General features: G+C 38.3%; 1 protein-coding gene across 4 annotated transcripts in view; it reads left to right on the forward strand.

The window, feature by feature from the left end:
- dnajc13.S (DnaJ heat shock protein family (Hsp40) member C13 S homeolog) overlaps nucleotides 1-21,720 on the forward strand; it is a 90,974-nt gene that overhangs the window by 58,953 nt on the left and 10,301 nt on the right. For all 4 annotated transcript variants that reach the window (XR_005962205.1, XM_018269333.2, XM_018269335.2 and 1 more), the window contains 14 exons: nucleotides 211-412; nucleotides 1,525-1,640; nucleotides 1,760-1,838; nucleotides 2,004-2,139; nucleotides 2,716-2,897; nucleotides 4,497-4,571; nucleotides 11,486-11,605; nucleotides 12,215-12,394; nucleotides 12,605-12,772; nucleotides 14,003-14,116; nucleotides 16,593-16,709; nucleotides 18,625-18,802; nucleotides 19,737-19,828; nucleotides 21,162-21,261. Coding sequence is in view for 3 of the 4 variants with exons in the window: in XM_018269333.2 (XP_018124822.1) it covers nucleotides 211-412; nucleotides 1,525-1,640; nucleotides 1,760-1,838; nucleotides 2,004-2,139; nucleotides 2,716-2,897; nucleotides 4,497-4,571; nucleotides 11,486-11,605; nucleotides 12,215-12,394; nucleotides 12,605-12,772; nucleotides 14,003-14,116; nucleotides 16,593-16,709; nucleotides 18,625-18,802; nucleotides 19,737-19,828; nucleotides 21,162-21,261 (1,859 nt within the window). In the remaining variant the exon portion in view is untranslated. The remainder of the gene's footprint in view (nucleotides 1-210; nucleotides 413-1,524; nucleotides 1,641-1,759; nucleotides 1,839-2,003; nucleotides 2,140-2,715; nucleotides 2,898-4,496; nucleotides 4,572-11,485; nucleotides 11,606-12,214; nucleotides 12,395-12,604; nucleotides 12,773-14,002; nucleotides 14,117-16,592; nucleotides 16,710-18,624; nucleotides 18,803-19,736; nucleotides 19,829-21,161; nucleotides 21,262-21,720) is intronic.

Consider the following 21,720-nt stretch of genomic DNA (forward strand, 5'->3'; position numbering starts at 1 on the left):
TTGACATTGTGTTATCAATGGATGAGCAGTGGCATCCGTTAATTACAGAATAATAATCCTTCCGTATGATGTAAGATAAATCGTTTTTAGCTGTGAGTAGTTGTTTTAGTACAAAAAAGGGATTTAAAATATTAAAGCACATGCAAATCTGTTTTTTTCTCCACACCTTGGCTGCTGTTGTAGATATCATCTCTAATTCTTCATTTGTAGGCGTCTCATGATAGAAAAAATTGCTGCACACTTGGCAGACTTTAGCCCTCGCCTTCAGAGCAACACTCGAGCACTTTATCAGTACTGCCCTATTCCAGTTATCAATTATCCTCAGCTGGAGAATGAGCTCTTCTGCAACATATACTACCTGAAACACTTCTGTGACACACTCAGGTTTCCTGATTGGCCAATTAAGGATCCAGTAAGTTTTGTTTTAGATAAGAGTGTGACTGCACTTGATTTAAAGCACAGACTGCAGGTCCATGTGCCCCCAAATGGATCATAGGGGCCTGCAGCTATTTGCATAATTTTTCATCCAGTAGACAGCACTCCTATTCGTTTAAGACCATCTTTATTGCTTTTAGGACAGCAGCATCATGCAACATTTTAAGTTGCACTCCACTCTTTGTCACGGTTGACAAAAGGTGGAGTGACATTTGAAATGTTGCATGATGCTGCTGTCCTAAAAGCAATAAAGACTGTTTTAAATAAATAGGAGTGCTGTCTACTGGATGAAAAGTTGTATACTTTGATGTGGCCCTTGTGAGCAGGCTACAAGACGTGCACCCAACTACTAAAGTGGGCAGAAAAACTTAAGTGCGGTCTGATCTGTGCTATTTGCACAATTACACATGTATTGGGAGAAGCGCAAAAAATAAATGCAAAGTCTCTGACTTTCTTTTGCACTTGTTGCATTTTATATATAAATTAAATATATGTTCATAATGGAGCCTGACAAAAGTTCTTCCCTGGTTGAGTGTTCTAAATAACTGGGGGTGTTGCATGGTCTCAATGTGCTGCCTACTTCCTGTCCCCCTCTGTATATAGTGCTTGAGAATGCAGGTATTGCATACAAAGCAAGATATTACTGAATGAGGCCCACAATTCCTAAATGAAGTAGCATTAAGTGGGTTTATTCACAGTGAATCTGCGTTTGTCGCAATAATTCTTTGCTTGTTATGGTGGTTGTATTTATATTTTGCTAATATAAAATTAAAATTTTGTGCTAAAGCATTTTTAAGAACTTCTAAGTTCTCATGGCCTCTTCTTGGCAGTTTTTCAACTGTTCAAGGTATAACACATGAGAAACCGTAGCTGAAGAAGGCTGGTGTGGGAGACCACAATGTACAGAATATTAATATTGAAATCTAAATTAACAACACAGCACCTACAAAATAAGAGATAGTTACAATACCTACTTCAAAGAAAACCATCGGGTTATCTATGAGAGTTGACCACAATAAGCTATGCTTTAAAGTAAAGCATATTTTTAAAGATGATTATTCATTTAAATAGCTAGCTTTGTCCCATTAGGTGAAACTTCTAAAGGATACATTGGAAGCATGGAAGAAAGAAGTAGAAAAAAAACCTCCAACAATGTCTATAGATGATGCCTATGAGGTTCTTGGTCTTTCTCGAGGACAAGGCCAGTAAGTAAAACAGTATAATATACTGAAATAAAATATTTTTATCTGTGCAGTACTTCTCTGGCAGTTATTGCTTTAGTTTTGCACTGTATTTAATAGAATCGCTTTTGTATCTTTTTCAGGCATGATGAAAGTAAGATAAGAAAAGCTTACTTCAGGCTCGCTCAGAAATATCACCCGGATAAAAACCCAGAAGGGAGGGTATGTAAAATAAAATAATTCATTACAGAGAACTAAAATCATACATTTCTATTTATTTATCTGTTTCATTTAAAAGATTCATTATTCTGAGCAGTTCTATGTATGAAAACAAAAATCAGACATTTAAAAATAATCCCTAAAATGAAATATATCCATCTTTTTTAGGAAATGTTTGAAAAGGTTAATAAGGCATATGAGTTTCTGTGCACAAAGTCAGCAAAGGTTGTGGATGGCCCAGATCCTGAAAATATAATTTTAATCTTAAAGACTCAGAGCATTCTCTTCAACAGACACAAAGAAGGTAATGCAATGATTATAAACCATATCTATTATAATGGCATCATTCTAGGTCAAAACATAAAAGCATTTATCTTGGCCCTTCAGTCTCAAAGGTTACTTTTTGTACAAAAGACTGGTTAAAGTAAAAATTGCATTTTATTACACTGTATTGGTTTTTTTTTTTTTAGTATTTGTGTTTCCAACTCCTGGTCTCCCAGCTATTGCTAGACATTTTATATCCCACCGACATCCAAAGACTGCTTCATGTTTTCCCCCAGATTTATTCATTATGGTGGGGATTCTACTTTCATTCCAGCCCTAACATGGCACCCGAGGAAAAGGAATAAAGACACAGTGCTTTTAAGTCGTCACAGTATAACCTGCTTTTTGCTATACAATGTGATTGCTTTGTATACTTATATTCTTATTTAGATAGGACACAAGATGTTGATTGTTGGGAAACGTTCTTATAATTCAATCAATAAACAATTTGTGGGCAGTATTCCTCCACATTTCTGGCCAAATGCCTTGAGCCTAAACATTAGATTGTGTCTGTACAGAACTTTTTCCTCTGAAAATATGTTTTGTTCTTTTTTAGATCTTCAGCCTTATAAGTATGCTGGCTACCCAATGCTCATCAGGACCATCACCATGGAGACATCAGATGAACAACTTTTCTCAAAGGTGTCCCTTCTGCCAGCAGGAACTGAGCTGGCATATCATACGGTCAATTGCTCAGCGCTTAATGCAGAAGAACTCAGGAGAGAGAATGGCATAGAGGTATGGGGACTAGTGTTTAATGTAGATTGTGAAATCTCAAAAGAATGCCAGAGCTGGCTAATCTGTACCATTTAAAATATTAGCTCTATATATGTAGCACAGTCATAGATTTGGCATTGTAATTAATGTTGCCAATGTAAGTTACACAATTATTTTTTATTTTAGCATTGCAACAAATCTCTCTCTCTCTCTCTCTCTCTCACCACACTGTCTGTCTCTCTACCACCATGTGTTGTTTTGTTTCCCAGTGACAGCAGGCCATATGTAAGAGAGGGAAGCTGAGAGAGTCTGCAGGGGCTGGGTATATATGTGTGTGGCTCAGTAAGAAAATGATGAGATTAAGAGAAGTAGTGAGGAGGTTCTAAGGAGAGGTCAGAAAGGGAAGTGAGAGGATGCATCACAAACAAGTTCGGAAGCAAACTGAAGTTACACAATATACAGAGAGAAGTTTACAAGCATATTTCCAAAATAGATAGCAGCACTCCCATATAGCATAAAAAGCCTTTATTTCAAAATATTCATCGGGCACAGCAACGTTTCGGACCGCCTGGTCCTTTTTCAAGCTGACCAGGCGGTCCGAAACGTTGCTGTGCCCGATGAATATTTTGAAATAAAGGCTTTTTATGAAATAAAGGCTTTTTATGCTATATGGGAGTGCTGCTATCTATTTTGGAAATTGCTTCAAGGATGTGAAGGTGAACACATTAATTGGCGTGCACACCGAAATAAGTAAGCTTGTGAATCTAAATGCTGGATGCTCTATAAGTTTACAAGCATAGACAAAAAAAAGGAAGGGAGAGGATAATGCAAAGCAGATCTGACAGGATAAGAGGAGGCTGTGAGAGAAGAACAGAGCTATAACAGAGTAGACATGTTAATTTAATCATTGAAATCAACCATTTGACAGTCCGTGATACAGTATTTCACTTTCCTCCCAGTTCATTTAGTACAATATTTTACTAATACATATTTAAGATGGAATGTAATTGTACAGGCACACAGACAGAACTTTTTATTTCCCTTGTTACTAAATAGTATCATATTTGTGTTGCATTATGTTAAAGCTGACCTTTCACCCACACATAAAAAGCTGTATAATGAAAGTCCTTTGTAAATTAAACATGTAACCCAAATTCTTTTTCTATTAAAACAGGTGGTAAAATCAATACCTTTCATATTTACTAGATGTCACTGCACTTCTCATATTCTCCCTTCCCTCCTCACACTCTATAATTGTGTAGGGCACTGCACATGAGCATTAGTTTCGCCATTCTGGTGCATATGCAAGATTTTGGGGTGATACACAATTTGTCTTAATAACAAATTACCACAAAATGGATCCTGCCCGCTTGCTCTGATTGTTTAATTCCAAGACTGAAGGAAACAAATTTTAAATAATGAATATAGTGTAAATAAAGTTTTTCTTGCTCAACTAACATGATAGAAAAGAATTTGGAATTATTTCTTAAGGTAACAGATCCCAGAAAACTGTTTTACTGTTTAGAGAAGCATTAAGCATTTTTATTATATAAAATGCATAACAGTAGGTATAGGATACAATTTTTTCTAGTTCTTAAAATTAACATTTTTACTTTATAGGTGCTACAGGATTCTTTCTCTCGTTGTGTGTCAGTTTTAACTGCCTCTAGTAAACCAGATGACATGCCAGTGCAGGTAATGTACAGCATTACTAGGTTGTGGGCCAAGGTTTCACCACTAATTAATAAACTGAATAGGGCAGAGCACTGATATAATAATTAAATGCACCCCTTTGGTTGTTTTAATTTTTATTGTATTTTGTGTGAGGCCTTTCTTTTTCAGGCCTTTACGTGAAAGGCAGAGAGCTTCTATCTACTAGAGCAGTGATCACAAACCAGGGGCTTGTGAACAACATGTTGCTCACCAATCCCTGGGATGTTGCTCTCAGTGGCCTCAAAGCAAGTGCTTATTTTTGGATTTCTAAAACATGTGTATTGCCAAACAGAGCCTCCTATTAGCTGTTAGTCCACATGGGGGCCACCAACAGTCAATCACAGACCATAATCGGCATCCTCAGGAACATTTTTCATGCTTGTTTTGCTCTCCAACTCTTTTTTTTTTTTTTACATTTGAATGTGGCTCAAGGGTAAAAAAGGTTGGCAATTCTTGTACCTGAGAAACAGACAAAATAAAGGTGGAGATAAAATTGTCGAATTTCCTGCTATATTCACAAACCTCTATCTCCAGTTCTGGGAATTTTTCTTTCAAACAGAACAGTTTCCAGATGGTGTCTTTCTTCAGGTCCCCGGCAGCACCACAAGAGAGATGGCCCCTCCTCCTAGGACAGGAAACAAGAACAAAACTCCCCCCCCTTCCTGCTATCCCCTGTGTTCTTGTTTCCTGTCCTCCGAGGACTAGGTAAGTATTAGGGGTCCAGCAGGATTCCTAAGGGGGGCTAAGCAACAATTTAACCACTCACCCCTAGCTGTGGGTTCCTGGTGCGTTCCCCTCCCTCTGTTATCCTCCTGCCAGCGTGTGGGAGAGGAGGCAGTCCGTGACTGTTGGAGGGGTTCGTGCGGCAGAAGGAAGGTCCGTGTCCTCCTTCTGAACCGCAGGTTGCTTCCCTCCCTCCGTCGGTTTTTTCTTCGAGTAGATGCGGCGGGGGTATTGGTTGCGCGTCCTCGCGCTGCTTGCACTTCCGGGTTGCGGGGGTCACGTGATCATCCGGCGCCAGTTTTAAAAAAAAAAAAAAAAAAAAAAATTTTTTTTTTGTTTTCCTTCTCTTGCTGGCTGGAGTGCTTTCCTGCTTGCAGCTTCTGTGTTTGGGTGCTGTGTTCTGGTAAGGAGCATTACTACTGGTGTTTTTTGTATTGCTTAGGGGTTATTATTTAGTATTTGTTGTTTTTTTGTTCCTTGTAGCCATGTCCTCCCGCTCTGAAGGCAGGGATCAAGAAAGGGAAAGATCCAAAAGATGTGCCTTATGCAAGCTAAGACTTCCTCCGGATTTTCCGAAGAGGATTTGCCAAGATTGTTTGAAAGAGAATTTTCAGCAAGATATGCCCGAGGCTATGTCGGGGTTCATGTCGTGGTTTAAGGATAATATGCAGCAGACTCTTGAAGCCTTTAAGGTTAATGCTCAAGCCCAGCCTCAAGCAAGTACTTCGGGTGTTAGCCAGGTGGAGGCGACAGATATACATGAAGTGTTTGTGGATTCGTCTGATGAGGACATCAGAGAGGATACTTATGTGTTTTCAGTAGAGAATATTGACCATCTCGTAAAAGCTGTAAGATCCTCGATGGATTTAAAAGATGAAGATAAGCCACGCTCCAAACAGGATATGATGTTTCTAGGCTGTAGAAAGTCGCCCAGAGTTTTTCCAGTACATGAGATGATTTCAGGTATAATCTCTAAGGAGTGGTCGAAGCCTGAAAAGAAATTAGTTCTACCTAGAAAGTTGAAGCTTTATTCCCATTTGACGAGAAGATAGCGGCAGCTTGGGATTGTCCACCTAAGGTAGATGTAGAAGTTGCCAGATTGGCGAAGAAAACGACTATTCCTGTGGAGGATGGAGCTAGTTTTAGGGACCCGATGGATCGGAAGGTGGATGCTGCTCTCAAGAAACTCTTTGAATCCTCTGCAGCAGCATTCAGACCTGGGGTTGCTACGGCTTGTGTCATTAGGTCTATTAGACTCTGGCTTAGTCAGCTAGATCAAGATATGGAGGATAGAGTCTCCCGAGAGGACATGAAGTCTTCGTTGGAGATTATCAAGCTTGCCGCAGATTACTTGTGCGATGCTTCGGTGGAAACTATCAGAATGGCAGCTAGGTCTTCTGCTCTGGCTGTAGCAGGCAGGCGTGCACTATGGCTAAAACATTGGGCAGCAGATCTGGCATCAAAGAACAAGCTTTGCTCCATGCCCTTTGAGGGCCCTTTCCTTTTTGGTAAAGAGTTAGAGGCTCTGGTCTCTAAATTAGGTGAGACGAAGAAGTTGTTGCCTCAGGACAGACGTTTTTTTCCACAGAAAAAATTTTTTCATCCATCAGATCAATTCAAAGGATCTAGAAGTAAGAGAAAACCTTTTTTTCGTCCCACCCGTGGCAGATCAGGTAAACCTCACTCAAAGGGGAACAGGTCAGAAGAATCTCGCAAGACAGATCAGTTCTGACGCCAACTTGTCCAGACCAGTAGGGGGAAGACTTCGTTATTTTTTTCACGGGTGGACCAGGATCACCAGCGATCCTTGGGTTCTGAATATTGTCCGAGAAGGGTACAGGCTCGAGCTAGCCTCTCACCCAGGACCTCGTTTTCTTTGTACAAGAGTTCCCAGAGAGTTTGTGAAAAGAACATATCTTCTCAAAGGAATTCAGGAATTTCTGCAATCCCGTGTTTTGATTCCTGTTCCTCGAGGCGAAGAGAGGAAAGGAGTTTATTCTTCAGTTTTTTTGGTCCCCAAACGGTCGGGCAAGTTTCGAATGATAATCAATTTAGTTTATCTAAATACCTTCATGAAAAAAATTCATTTCAGGATGGAAGGTGTCAGGTCAGCAGTCTCAATTCTGAGAAAGGGGGACTTCATGGCGACGATCGACCTTCAAGATGCCTACCTCCACATCCCGATTTGGGAGGGACATCAACAATTCCTGAGAATTGCTATCAAGGATCGGCACAAGTTAAGTCATTTTCAGTTTGCAGCCATTCGGCCTGTCTTCATCCCCTCGCATTTTCACCAAGGTTTTGGTGGTGGTGGTAGCTTTTCTGAGAACCCAGAACATTCCTATTGTGCCTTATCTGGACGATTGGCTATTGAAGGCGCCTTCCAGAGATCTGCTTCTCAGTCATCTGCAGAAAACAATTTCTTGCCTGGAGACCTTGGGTTGGAAGATCAATTACCTGAAATCGGATCTCGTTCCTTCTCAGAGGAAACAGTTTTTGGGAGTCCTGTTGGATTCGGAACAGTGTCGTACCTACCTTCCTCAGCAGAGGAAGGTCAGCCTGTGCAGTTCCTTGACGAGTCTCTCTCAGCGAAGAGTAGTCTCGATCAGGCAGGCCATGTCAGCCCTGGGAGCAATGACGGCGACTATAGAAGCAGTGCCGTGGGCCAGACTGCACATGAGGCTTCTTCAGAGAACAATTTTGAGATGGTGGGATGGCACAGAGAGCACTCTGGAAAATCCTATAAAGCTACCTCTTCATGTGAGACATTCGCTCAGTTGGTGGAAGGGTCTGAACTTGTCCAGAGGAGTTCCTTGGGTCATTCAGCGGTGGCTCATTCTCACCACCGATGCCAGCAGGCAAGGGTGGGGAGCGACTCTAGAGCGGAATGTCTGGCAAGGCATATGGTCTCAGGAGGAGGCGTCTCTCTCTTCCAATCACCGGGAGCTCCTGGCTGTTTGGAGAGCGCTCAAAGTGTCGGCACATCTGACCAGAGGTCAGGCGATAAAAGTCAGAACAGACAACACCACAGTAGTGGCCTATCTGAACAGGCAAGGTGGGACCCGCAGCCGAAGTCTTCTGGATTTGACTCTGAAAATCCTTTGTTGGGCAGAAGTCCATCTGCAGACTCTGCAGGCGATATACATAAGGGGTTCAGACAACATCAGAGCGGATTTCCTAAGCCGCAGGCAAGTTGTGCCAGGGGAGTGGTCTCTCAGTCCATCAGTGTTTCAACGTCTTGTTCACCGGTGGGGTCTTCCGACCATAGATCTTATGGCTACAAGGGAAAATGCCAAACTGAACAAATTTTATTCCCAGTATTTCCAGGACAGACCGACAGCGATAGATGCCATGCTCCAGTGCTGGGGAGACGGTCTGAATTACATCTTTCCTCCACTTCCGATGATAACCAGGGTTCTGAGGAAGATCAGGCTAGACAGAGCCAGAGTCATTTTAGTACTTCCATACTGGCCCAGGAGGGCATGGTTCTCTCTCCTGTTGGAAATGGCAGAGGAAGATCCACTAATTTTGGGTGCCAGCAGAACTCTCCTTCACCAGGGGCCAGTGTATCATCCGGACCCCAGCAGGCTAGCTCTATCAGCGTGGATCCTGAATGGCAGTCGTTAATCCAACAAGGATTATCCTCAGAAGTGATTGCAGTTATGATTCACAGCAGGAAAGCAGGAACTAATAAAATTTATTCGAGAGTTTGGAAGAGGTTTTCTTTCTGGTGCAGAGAGCATTCTATTGATCCACATGAGGCTTCGGTTCCCCAGATTCTACAGTTCCTTTCAGATGGTTTTCGGTTAGGACTAAAACCAGCTACTCTCAGAGTTCAAGTGGCAGCTTTGGGGGCAGTGAGAGGTGTTTCACTAGGTGATAATCACCTTGTTAAGCAGTTTATTAAAGCAACAGGCAGATTGAAGCCAACCGTCAGAGATATCTGTCCACCATGGGATTTGAACCTTCTATTGTCTGTTCTGTCTGAGGATCCTTTTGAACCATTATCATCAATTCACATTAAGTTTCTGACCTTAAAGACTGTAATCTTAGTAGCCCTTACTTCGGCCAGAAGAGTGGGCGAAATACAGAGTCTTTCCATTGAAGAACCTTATCTTCAGATTTTTCCAGATAAAGTTGTAATGAGGCTTCCTCCCACCTTTGTTCCTAAAGTGGCTTCGACTTTTCATTCGTCTCAGGAAATTGTCCTTCCTTCATTTTATCCACATCCAGTGGGAAGTAAAGAATGCAAACTTCATAAACTAGATGTCAGACGCTGTCTGGTATTCTTTTTGTCTAGATCGACGCAATACAGAAGATCTAATAACCTTTTCATTAACTTTGCAGGCCCTTCTAAGGGGCTAACTGCTTCGAAACCAACGATTTCAAGATGGCTTAAGCAGGTTATCATTATGGCGTATGAGTTAAGAAGTCTGTCTCCTCCTGCCAGAATTAAACCACATTCTACAAGGGCAGTAGCTACAACGTGGGCGCAGAGAGCGGAGGCATCGGCAGAACAAATTTGTAAAGCTGCGACGTGGACCTCGATGCATACATTCTCTAAGCATTACAAGCTGGACGTTTTTTCCTCAAGGGATGCTGCTTTTGGCCAGAAAGTTTTACAAGCGGCTTCTATTCCCTCCCCTTGATCTTTGCAAAATCTCTTGTGGTGCTGCCGGGGACCTGAAGAAAGGTTGAATTTTTACCTGTAAATTGTCTTTTCTTCAGGTCCCCTCAGGCAGCACCATTTATCCCTCCCCTTAATTAAAATTTCTGTTAAGCAGCCTGGTGTCTCTTGTTCTTGTAAACTAACACAGGGGATAGCAGGAAGGGGGGGGAGTTTTGTTCTTGTTTCCTGTCCTAGGAGGAGGGGCCATCTCTCTTGTGGTGCTGCCTGAGGGGACCTGAAGAAAAGACAATTTACAGGTAAAAATTCAACCTTTCGCATGACAGTACAAACAACATTTTTCTGTTATTTTTTTTTTTTAATTTATCTTTAGCTCTTCCTAAATTAGTCAATCAGCTCTCAGGTGTCTCTCAGCTGTACACTTACTTCATACTAATGATTGTGCCCTTCAGAGAAGAGATTCTCTGCCAATTTAACAGGCCAATATGGCAGAAAACACACATTGCATCACATACCCAGTCCAATTATTTATCTCACCTAGGAACATGTGCAGTAGCACATGATCCCAGTTTAGCTTCCAGTATGTATGTGCTACTCACTGATCAGCAAGATGGATGTTGGAAACAGAAGGGACACAGCTAAATGTGGGGCCAACAGTGCTGGGCAGCTCTGTAATTCTGAGCATGATGAGGGGGAGGGCTGTGTTCTGGTACAAAAACTAAAATTTGCCTGGCTGGCTTTACTTCACCTTTAAAGATCTATTATATAGTGAATCAAGTACCCCCTCTTGTAAAATATAAGGATATTACAAGTTACTGAGGAGTTTCATGACCATATAAAAACACGAGGCCAAGTGTTTTTATACAGGTCATGGAACTCCAAGGTAACTTCTAATATCCTCATATTTTGCAACTGGGGGTTCTTTATTTATTATAATACACAAGTTTCAGTGAGTCATGTGACAAAAATGACATCAGAACTCACCGTTTATAACTGATGACATCAGAACTCACCGTTTATAAGGATATAATTTACAAGATATTCATGGCTTTTGTGTATTATATATATAATTACTAAACATTTGATTCATTCATTTAGAAAAAAAATAGTAATATAATGCAAATATGAGGTGAAAAAACATTTCTGTCACCTATTTTATGTTGGCAATAAACTCATTTTATATATAAAAATAATATATGCTGTGCTAAAGGAAACAATGCAGAGTGGAGGACAGGTGGAAGAGTTATACTGAACTTTATTCCAATTATTATTATATCAATGCCTGGTGAAAATGTTGTTAAAAATGTAATTTTCTATTTTTGTCGTTTTACTGACATATTCATAAACGTGTCTGTAAACTGTTCTTTCTGGTTTTAACACCACTTTTACACCAAAAAAATGCTTCCTTCACTTTTGTGAAATCCCTTTGTCCTTTAATAATTCCTTGTGTATTCTAAAAGCCCTCCAATAATTTGTGTTTTGGTTAGAACCAGAGGGACTCTTAATTGGAGAGAGCAGATACTTATTGCGTAAATTTTGTCTTCAGGTATGTGGACATATATGCAAGTGCTACAGTGTTGCTGCTCAGTTTGAAACCTGCAGGGAGAATATCACAGAGATGCCAAATATCGTAAAAGACCTTTGCAGAGTATTGTATTATGGCAAGGTACCAGCTTCATCTGATTGTCTTGTAGTGGACTAGGAAAAATACAATAGTTATCACAATGCATTGTCCTCACTACACCCCTCTTTCTCTTCTGACATTAATCTAAACTGGGGATCAGTGCACAGATCAAACAGACTGTTGCACTCATGTAAATAATAATATCTCTATCTGATCCCCAGTATTATTTCTGCAGCTAAAGGAGAACGAGGTTAGTCTGTCATGGGTATAAGAATTAGGGAAGTGTCTGTACAGTTATAATCATTAAAATTTAAAGAAATAATTATACAATGACATTCTAATTTAATGGCCTTTCTTTACATCTATAATGTATTTTCTAACTCTTACTGACAGACCATTGTTTAGTTTTGTTGCATTATACTCATAACTTTATCCTAAAACAGTGCTATATACCAATTATGTACAGTATTAAATTATTCATTTCAGAAACAGAGAATTTTCAAATTATTTTGTATAGACACTTATTTTCTCAAATGTTCACCTTTAATTTAAGTTATTGTATTGTAATTTGAATGTAATTAATTTACTTATTATAAAACATTCTGTTCTAAACATGCTGTACTCTCTAATAGAATCTATTTATTTTCCCAGAGAGTCCAAAAACTAGCAGCAATGGCAGTGGAATGCGTTAGTTCTTTTGCTGTAGATTACTGGTTGCAAACACATTTGCTTCAAGCAGGGGTTTTGTGGCACTTACTTACTTATCCTTTCAACTATGACTTTACACTAGAAGAAAGTGGCATTCAGAAGAATGAAGATACTAACCAACAGGTACCTGAACATTTTAGTTCTGTTTGACACATATTTAGAAAGATAAAGATAAAATTAATGAAAGATTTGTTGTACATAGTACATGACATCACGTACAGTACTTGCATACAGTTTATACAATATTGTGAAAGAAACACAATTTTGAAATATGTATTTACCTCTTTTTTTAATTGTTTCATAGCATATTGCATTTTATGTCTTGTGCAATAGGAGGTTGCTAACAGTCTTGCTAAGCTGAGTCTTCTTGCCCTGAGCCGACTGGGTGGATATTTATCTGGAGATCAGGAAACACCTGAAAACCCAGTACTCCGGAAGAGTTTAGCTGGAATGCTGACTCCCTACATTGCCAGGAAACTCACTGTTTCATCTCCCACAGAGGTACAATGGAATTACTTATTCTTCTTGTGCTCTAATTAGAAAGAATACATCTTCACATGGATAGATCCTAAAATTGCAGTGTTCTGTGGGACATCATGTGCAAGTTAAGTGTAGGAATACATTGACGTTTTCGGCACGATCCGACGTGCTGTGACAAAACGCCAGCGACAAGTCGCATGCGACAGAAATAAGGTAAGAGATAGAAATGTCGGATGAAGTCGCAGCTGCACCTGACAGTCGTGTCGCGTCGGATGAACGATGCGACTTCATACTACATTTCTATCTCTTACCTTATTTCTGTCGCATGAAACTTGTCGCAGCGCGTCGGATCACGACGAAAACGTCCATAGTAGTACCCTAACAGCCTTAAATTCAAAAAGATTTTAACCAGTATCATTGTACTAACAATATTTGTTAATTCACTGATCGGACATGGTTGAAACCCTTTTCTGCCGGTAAATTATACAGTATATGCCAGTTTATGGTGCATCAGCAAATGAGGGAATGAAAGTAGAAATTTGGCTACATGATGTATGGGCCCTTGCAATTAGTTGGATACTTCACTGGTTGGCAGATATATGGCTGCTTTTAAAGGGGTTGTTCACCGTCCACACTTTTAAAGTTTAGTTATTTTCAGATAGTTCACCAGAAATAAAGACTTTTTCCAATTACTTTCTATTTTCTATTTGGGACTGTCTTTCTAATACTGAAGTATAATGTTTAATTTTTCACCTTCTAAAGCAGCTCTGGGATGGGGGTCGCTGACTCTGTAACTGTTCTAAATTGATACATATAGTTGACACGTTTTTTTATCTTTGTTCCGCTAAGCAGAATCTGAGTTTCATTAAAGGCAGCTATTAGAATTGATACAAAAGTTGCTAATATACTAAAGAGACTGCTGATAACTCATGTAGCAACTAAATGTATTCAACTGTAACAGTTCAGAATGTGCCTGTATCACTGAGCAGCCAGACTGAAACACCAGAGACAGGAATATTAAACTTTAAACTTCAATTTTGGAAAAACGATAAAAAATATAGAATGGAAAGCAATTGAAAAAAAGGCTTTATTTGTGGTGAACAATCTAAAAACAACTTAACTAAAAAAAACGTGTTTGGAAGGTGAACAACCCCTTTAAAATAAAAGATGTCTGCAACCGTCAATGTGCATAATCCGTATTACATTGTTTCTACTCCTTTTTAAAAAATAATTTGTTATGTTTGTCTTCAGATTCTTAAAATGCTGAACAGTAATACAGAAAGCCCTTATCTGTTATGGAATAATGGCACAAGAGCAGAGCTTTTGGAATTTCTCGAGTCCCAGCAGGAAAGCATGGTCAGAAGGGTAAGCTTTTCTTAACATAACTAGTTTTATAGCATTCAAAGAAAATTTGTGCATTTTCTACATTTCTACAGGGACTCAGAAAAAACAGGAAACATGTTTAATTGGGACAGAAACTGGCCATTACATGCCATCTACAACTACATTTAGATAAATCCACAGCGCACTACCAATTTTGTGACAGAAAAGTGAGGTTGAGAGGTACAGAATGGCTAATTGAGAAGGGGCCACTGTTCTGAAGTCAAGGATAATATCCTGTCTAAGTGTTTTCTAGACCTGCTATGAACCTTAACCCATACAACTTGTCGAAAGAAATCCTGTGGCTGCCGTGATCCAGCACTGGAATTTAACACCCGCAACACTTTCATAACCGTTTAATTCCTGCATTACATGATTTCAGTAGCTATGGTTGATTGGGAATCTGCTTCTAGGTATTGTTAAGTGACGGTGATGCAAGTGAATGAGAATGCTTCTTGCTTCCTCTCTTGAATTGTAGCAAACTCTATAAACAAATTACCAGCCTCAGAAAATCATAAAGAATCTTCAAAGAATATCAATAACAATCTTTTGATACCGTATTTGCTGACCTGCTATTTTGATAGCTATAACATGCAATTACAAGCTGCTTTACACAGCTTTCCCTTGGTAAAAGAGTTTTATTTATGCCTCTTGATTTCACTGAGCTCTCAAGAGTTCCTAGCACCTGCTAGCATTCATTAGCTTGCAGGCAATGCTGGGAGTTGTATATCAGTACCAGCTTCTCAGTTGGACGTACAGTGGTGAGAAAGGACTTGTATGAACCCTGTATGATTCAAGTCTGCATTATTGAGATATTTTGTTTCCCTATTACATGCTTTTATGTGGAAATGAGAATATGGGGGGAAAATACATAATTTTTATGGGTGCTTGGTATTAGGTGTGAATTATAGTGGAGTATATGTGTTTGTATAACAGGGGTGAATTTTTTTTTTTTTTAGTAATAGCAAAGCATACTCTGCTTATACTTGCACTGTGTTTATAAATAAATTGCCTTACATTTCTTAAGAAATAATACAATTGCAATAAAAGTACATAAAAATAAAAAAATGAAAATAAAACCTATATATGTATATTAGGCAATCCAAATCAATGACTAGTGGTTACTTCTATTTTTCCTATACCATTGCCTCTGCGATTCTGTATCTGTCTAACTAATTTGTCTAAATTGAATTTAATATATTTAATTAAAACAAGTCCTCCGTTCAGAACAATTTACTTAACTTTGTCTGGCCAGGGGGAACATGATGCATTTACACTGCTGCTTATATATACCAGTAGTGGAAACACATTCTGCTTTCTTCCTGCCATCACTCTCTACACACACACACACACACACACACTCACACACTCACACACTCACACACTCACACACACACACACACACACACACACACACACACACACTCACACTCCTCCGTTCAGAACAATTTACTTAACTTTGTCTGGCCAGGGGGAACATGATGCATTTACACTGCTGCTTATATATACCAGTAGTGGAAACACATTCTGCTTTCTTCACACACACACACATCAATCCTACGTGTCCGTAGGAGAATACATTATGTTTGCCCACAATCTAAGTATCAGTTTGCATTTACAGAGAAAGGTCTGCTATTCTGGGACACCGAGCTGCCTAGCTTTGAAGCTGTTTCATGCATTTTAACTTTAGGGGGTTATTTATTAAAGTCCAAATGCCAAAAACTCGGGGGAAAAATTACTATAAAATCCGAATTTTTTGTGAAAAAAAACCTTGTATATTTCGAGATTTATTAAACCCCCAACATGGAAAAGTCAGAGTCTGAAAATCCTGCATCTCAGACCTGCCGAGGTTGTATAGAAGTCAATGGGAGAGGTCCTGAAATATCTTGATCTGCGCTGGGTTTCATGCAATAATCCGAAGATTTTGTGGTTTTCGTGAAAAAATCTGATTTTGTTTAGCGGAAAATCCAAAAAAAATGTTATGATTCGAATTTTTCATGAGTTTTTGCCCTGCACAGGACATTTTCAGGAAAATGTATTCTTAAATAAGGGGGAAATTTGGGATTTGGTCGGAGTAGTTATCAGAAAATACTCAGATTTTAAAAAATAACCGCCATAGTGTTTAAAAAATAATAGTGTAAAGCTGAGAGTGTATTTTTTATTAATATACATTTAATTATATATACAATACAATGATAAAAAAATATTGATTCAGTGCATGATATATCCACTATCTTCTACTAACAATTAAATTCAGGCTTAACAGCAACATTTACTTAATCTTAATTCTAATGTTTTGTGTGTGTGTGTGTGTGTGTGTGTGTGTGTGTGTGTGTGTGTGTGTGTGTGTGTGTGTGTGTGTGTGTGTGTGTGTGTGTGTGTGTGTGTGTGTGTGGACAAAGTGTGTGTGTGGACAAAGTGTGTGTGTATACACATAATATATTTTTTTTTTTTCTTCCAGGGTGATTGCGATCTAAGTTATGGGGCAGACTTTGTGTACAGTGAGCACTCAAAAGAACTTATAGTTGGGGAGATTTTTGTAAGGATCTACAACGAGCAGCCCACTTTCCAACTTGAGGTAAGCTGTCCTATTTTAAGCCGAAGTAGAGCATTAAAATTCAAGTCCCAGTCTTAAATTAATATAGATTCATTTAGATGTTACTTATTTAATTACAGAAACAAAATGCCAATGTGATTACAACTTTGATTCTGTTTAACTACAAAATTCAGCGGTGGCGTCATTTATTTTCTTTATACCATTACAGTCAATGGGAAATAGCACACTAAATGGGCATTTGAACAATAGAAAAAGTTCATGAATAAAATTATAAAAGACAAAAATGTACACTTTTTATAATATCCTTCAAAGTTAGCAATGATAAATCTTCACTACACTATATAAGATGTATCTTTTAGATTGTAAGTTGTTTTGGGCAGGACATTTCAAAAAGTTCCAAAGGAATGTTGCCGATCGTAGCTCAAAGAAAATGAGTGGAGAAAAAAACAAGAAAAAGCATATAGTGTAGCGTTCTTGGGTAAAGTTACACCCAAAGTGATATCATTCACACACTATCAGTGTATCAATTTCTGAAGGCTAGCCTTCAGACTGAAACCAAGGTTCAGCAGACATTTACTTCAAGTAATGCTACTATGCAGAGAGGTACAAGATCCTTTATAACTATGACCAGAGGAAGGATTCGAGAAGCAGCTAACAATTTTGATGTGAATTTTAACCCGACTGTCTGTGAGTATAAGACTACCAGAAACGGGGTCTCAAACTGTGTGGGTATCCCCCTACCCTCTAAAATCTTCTCTTTACTCTTTAGCACAAACGCACTTTAAGTTGATGGTGTTTAAGGGGCAGATGTATTAAGGGTCGAATGTCGAGAGTTAATTAACCCTCGATATTCGCCTGGCGAATTAAAATCCTTCGAATATCGAAGTCGAAGGATTTTGCGCAATTTGTTCGATCGAAGGATCTTTGTTTGTAACTTTCTGCAACATTCCTTTGGAACTTTTTGAATTGTTTTGGAGGTTGGAGAACCTTCGTTGTTACCGAACTGGAGAACAATTTTGGTTTGAAACTTTAATCTCTATTATTATCTTTCTTTGTATAAACATATTTATTTTATAGAGATGCAAAATATGTTGGCGCTCTAAAAATACATAATATTATATAACATTCTTAAAAGGATACTGTTGTGGGGAAAAGACATCAGTTGTTATTGTTGCTCCAGCACACTTCACTGAAATCAATTTTTTAAAAGAGCATACAGATTTTTTTTTATGTTTAGTTTTAAAACTTGGCATGGGGCTAGACAGGTTATCATTTTCACAGGTGCCCTCAGGTCATGTGACTTGTGCTCTGATAAACTTCAGTAACTCTTTACTGTTACACTACAAGTTGGAGTGATATCACCCCTTCACTCCCCAGCAATCCATCAGCAGCCTATCAGTAGAACAATGGGTAGCTAACCAAGTAGCAGCTACGTCACACCTGTTGAGGGATTTGTTTGCATTGCTAAAGGTGCTCCCTAGCCCAACCAAGTGGTAGACACGAGAGTAACACCCAAGCAGGAAAAACCCTGCTTTTTTCTACTTGGGTGCTATTCTCATGTCTACCTCCTAGGTCGTGGTAAAATACAATCAGAAGGGGAGAAACAATAACTGTCTCAAAGCAGTTCCTTTCAAAAGTGCTGGCTACTTCTGAAAGCTCCACTTCAATAGTACAGCTAAAAAAATACATTTGTTGATCCAAGAATAAAAATTTACATAGTAGAGTGAATTATTTGCAATGTAAACAGTGTAATTTAGAAATAAAAAAATAAACCATCAAAATCATGACAGAATCCCTTTAAATAATACAGCTTATTAATTGCATTAATTAAGAAACTATACTGTGTCAGAGACAAATCCTACAGTTTGCAATTATTAGCATCAACTCTTTGAATGCGTTAACTAAAATCTGTCTTTTTTTTTTTTTTTTTTAACAGCTTCCAAAAGCATTTACAGCATGTTTACTGGATTACATTGGGTCACAAGCACAGTATCTCCACACACTGATGGCTATTACACAGACTGGAAAAGTTGAATCTGATCAGCATGTAGACAGATTGCAAAGGGTGGAGATGGCACTTGAAGCTCTGAGAAATGTTATCAAACACAACCCTGGTAGGAAATTATTCATTCCACTGGGATGTAATATGAATCATTGGATAAAAGCTGCAACAATGATGCAGTAACTATTCCTCATATCTAATAAAAGGCACCAGTTACACATAGTAACCAATAAAGTATTTACTTTTAAACAGGTGACCAGTAAATTCTACTTGCTGGATGTTATAGGTTAGTGCACCTGGGCAAACTCAGTGCATTTTATTACATAGCTCTATATGGTTCACCTTTTATTTTCAGCTTTTTTCCCTTTAGGTTGGTCACCTATCACCATAGCTCAGCTATCAGTGCATCCATAGGCTTGCAAGAAAATAAGAGATGAGGAAAAGCTGACATTAGAACTCTGTTTATGTATTTTTTATTCTTAGTGGGGGTTTCAGACCTACTGCAGTGCCAGTGGCACTCTGTAACTACAGCCCAGTGCTCATGTAAGTCTAAAGGTTGGTACTGGGTGTCCGTGTATAAACTGTCCCTACCTAATCTAGCTATGTTTTCCTACATAATATGTTTGGCACAAGAACAATGAGCTAAAAAATACAAATACCTCTAAAACCTCTAAAAATGTTAGTTTTTCAGACAATTCCTAATGAATAAAAAATCTGAAAACCTCTAAAAGTCCAAATTGATAAAGCGATCCAGTAAGATCCGCGTAAGCTCCCATTGACTTTATATACTTGGCAAATTTTTGTATTAGATGTTTTTGAGGTTGTTACACTTTTACACAATCTTAATTTTTTAGAGCTTTTAAGAAAAACACATTTTTTAGAGATTCATGGAAAAACTAGAAATTAAATTGTTAGTAAATCAGCTGATTAGGTATATTTATATATCATTGGATATTTTTCCTTGTGAATCCGTGTCTTTGTAATGCACCTAATGTTAATAATTTGAGACTTCAAATTATTTGAAACTTTTTTTTTTTCCATTTTAGGCTCTGAAACTGAATGCATAGGACATTTTAAATTAATATTTTCATTGCTGCGAGTCCATGGTGCTGGAAAGGTTCAACAACTTGCATTAGAGGTAAGTATCCATTACACTTCTAGTGTGCTGAAATATCAAACACCTTGTCAGGTGTTGCTTTTGATTTTATTGTACTGATGCCATGCTTGAAATGCATTAAATAATGTGACTGCTTTGACATGGTCAATGGCTGTATTCACTATTTGAAAACTTTATAAAAATAAAGAATAAAAAAAATTGCTGCTGCAAATGTTTGCAATAACACTGTCTGATCTTCTCAAAGTCTGTGTAGCCTCCCATCTAATACTTGGATAATCTCAACAATATGGAACAGAGAAACTAATGTTAATTAAGGACACCTAACCCTTAGTGCAGCATAGGTTTTGCCATTAATGCTTTTATTTAGACTGTAAACTATTCAGCAGATCTGTGAACAGCTTTAAATACTTAAATACTAAATATTGTTGTAACAGTGTTGTGTGTATGGGGTTTTATTTCTCTTTGATGGTATTTTTTTTAAAGAGCTGTGTAAAAGTTATTGTTTAATTTTTAAAACCCTGTACTCAGTATGATAATCTAGTGAACAAGGGAATGTTTTAGGGATGCACTGAAACCAGGATTCCGATGTGGCCGAATCCTCGTGGCTGGCTGAATTGAATCCTTAAAATCATGTGACTTTTTGTCATAAACAAGGAAGTAAAATTTTTTTAGCAACACAGCTCTTTTATTCGCTCCACACCCCATTTGCATATACAAATTAGGGTTTGGATTCGGTTAGTTAGGATGCACCAAATTAGTGGATTTGGTGCATCCCTAGAATGTTGCAACTTAAAATTTAGGCAGTCCAGACAAAGCAGTACCAACTCACCAAGCTTAACCATATATGTATAGAATAATAACATAAATCAGCGTTTAGCATAGATATTTCTATACTATCCACAAAACGCAGCATTTAATGTTTTTCAAAAATACACTTTTAGATTTTACTATTAGTTTGATTAAAGACAAGGTGCTTTGTTGCCCACTACAAGGCCTCAAAATACCTTCCAATTCCACTGAAATTGATGAATGTAAAACTCTGTAATACATGTAAAAATGTGAAAGAAGACATCATACGATTACAAGGGATTGATGCATATAAAGTGTAAAACGTGGCAATTTCAATTCATGGGAATGGAAAGTTATTTTTGGTGGTTTGTTGGCCGCAGGAGGCACAATTTCCCACAGCCGACAAAGCACCCTATCTGCCATAATTCTAAGCACCTTATTTAGTAGTGTCTTCACTATTATTCTTATCTGAGTACATTTTGACCTTGAGAATTACAAAATTGCTTGTCTTGCGTGTTACATTTATATCACTTTTTGCATTAACCTTCACATTTTGCTTTTTCAGGTGGTCAATATTGTTACCAGCAATCAGGATTGTGTTAATAATATAGCAGAGTCAATGGTCCTCTCCAGCTTATTGTCTCTATTGCATTCATTACCAACAAGTAAGTTCTGGAGGGGCTGACATATTTGTTTGAGTAATGCATTAGTTTTCTGATTTCAAATGCTACTTATTAGGTTGTGTAACGTTTTGCTAAGCTTGCATTACAGTAGAACTCCCATTTTACGTTTTTCAGCGGACCAGAAAAAAATGGTGTAAAATCAGGGAAATGTATTATGCAAAATATATATGTGGGACCACAAAACAACAATGTAAAATGAGGGAAAACTTAAAATCATGGGATGTAAAATTGAGGTTCCACTTTATTACCAAAGCTCATCTTTTCTATACACACATACAGGGTGACAGTGGTAACAGCTTTTTGGGAGCCATCAGTCTGTTTATATCTGTTTATGTCTGTTTATGGCAGAAAATTACGTAAATATTTACTATTTAATATCTTTTATTTATGATCTTTACCTTATGTATATGATTTTAGTATTAAAACAAGTCACAAACAGAC

This window comes from Xenopus laevis, chromosome 6S (assembly GCF_017654675.1).
Source record: "Xenopus laevis strain J_2021 chromosome 6S, Xenopus_laevis_v10.1, whole genome shotgun sequence".
NCBI classification, from domain to species: Eukaryota; Metazoa; Chordata; class Amphibia; order Anura; family Pipidae; genus Xenopus; species Xenopus laevis.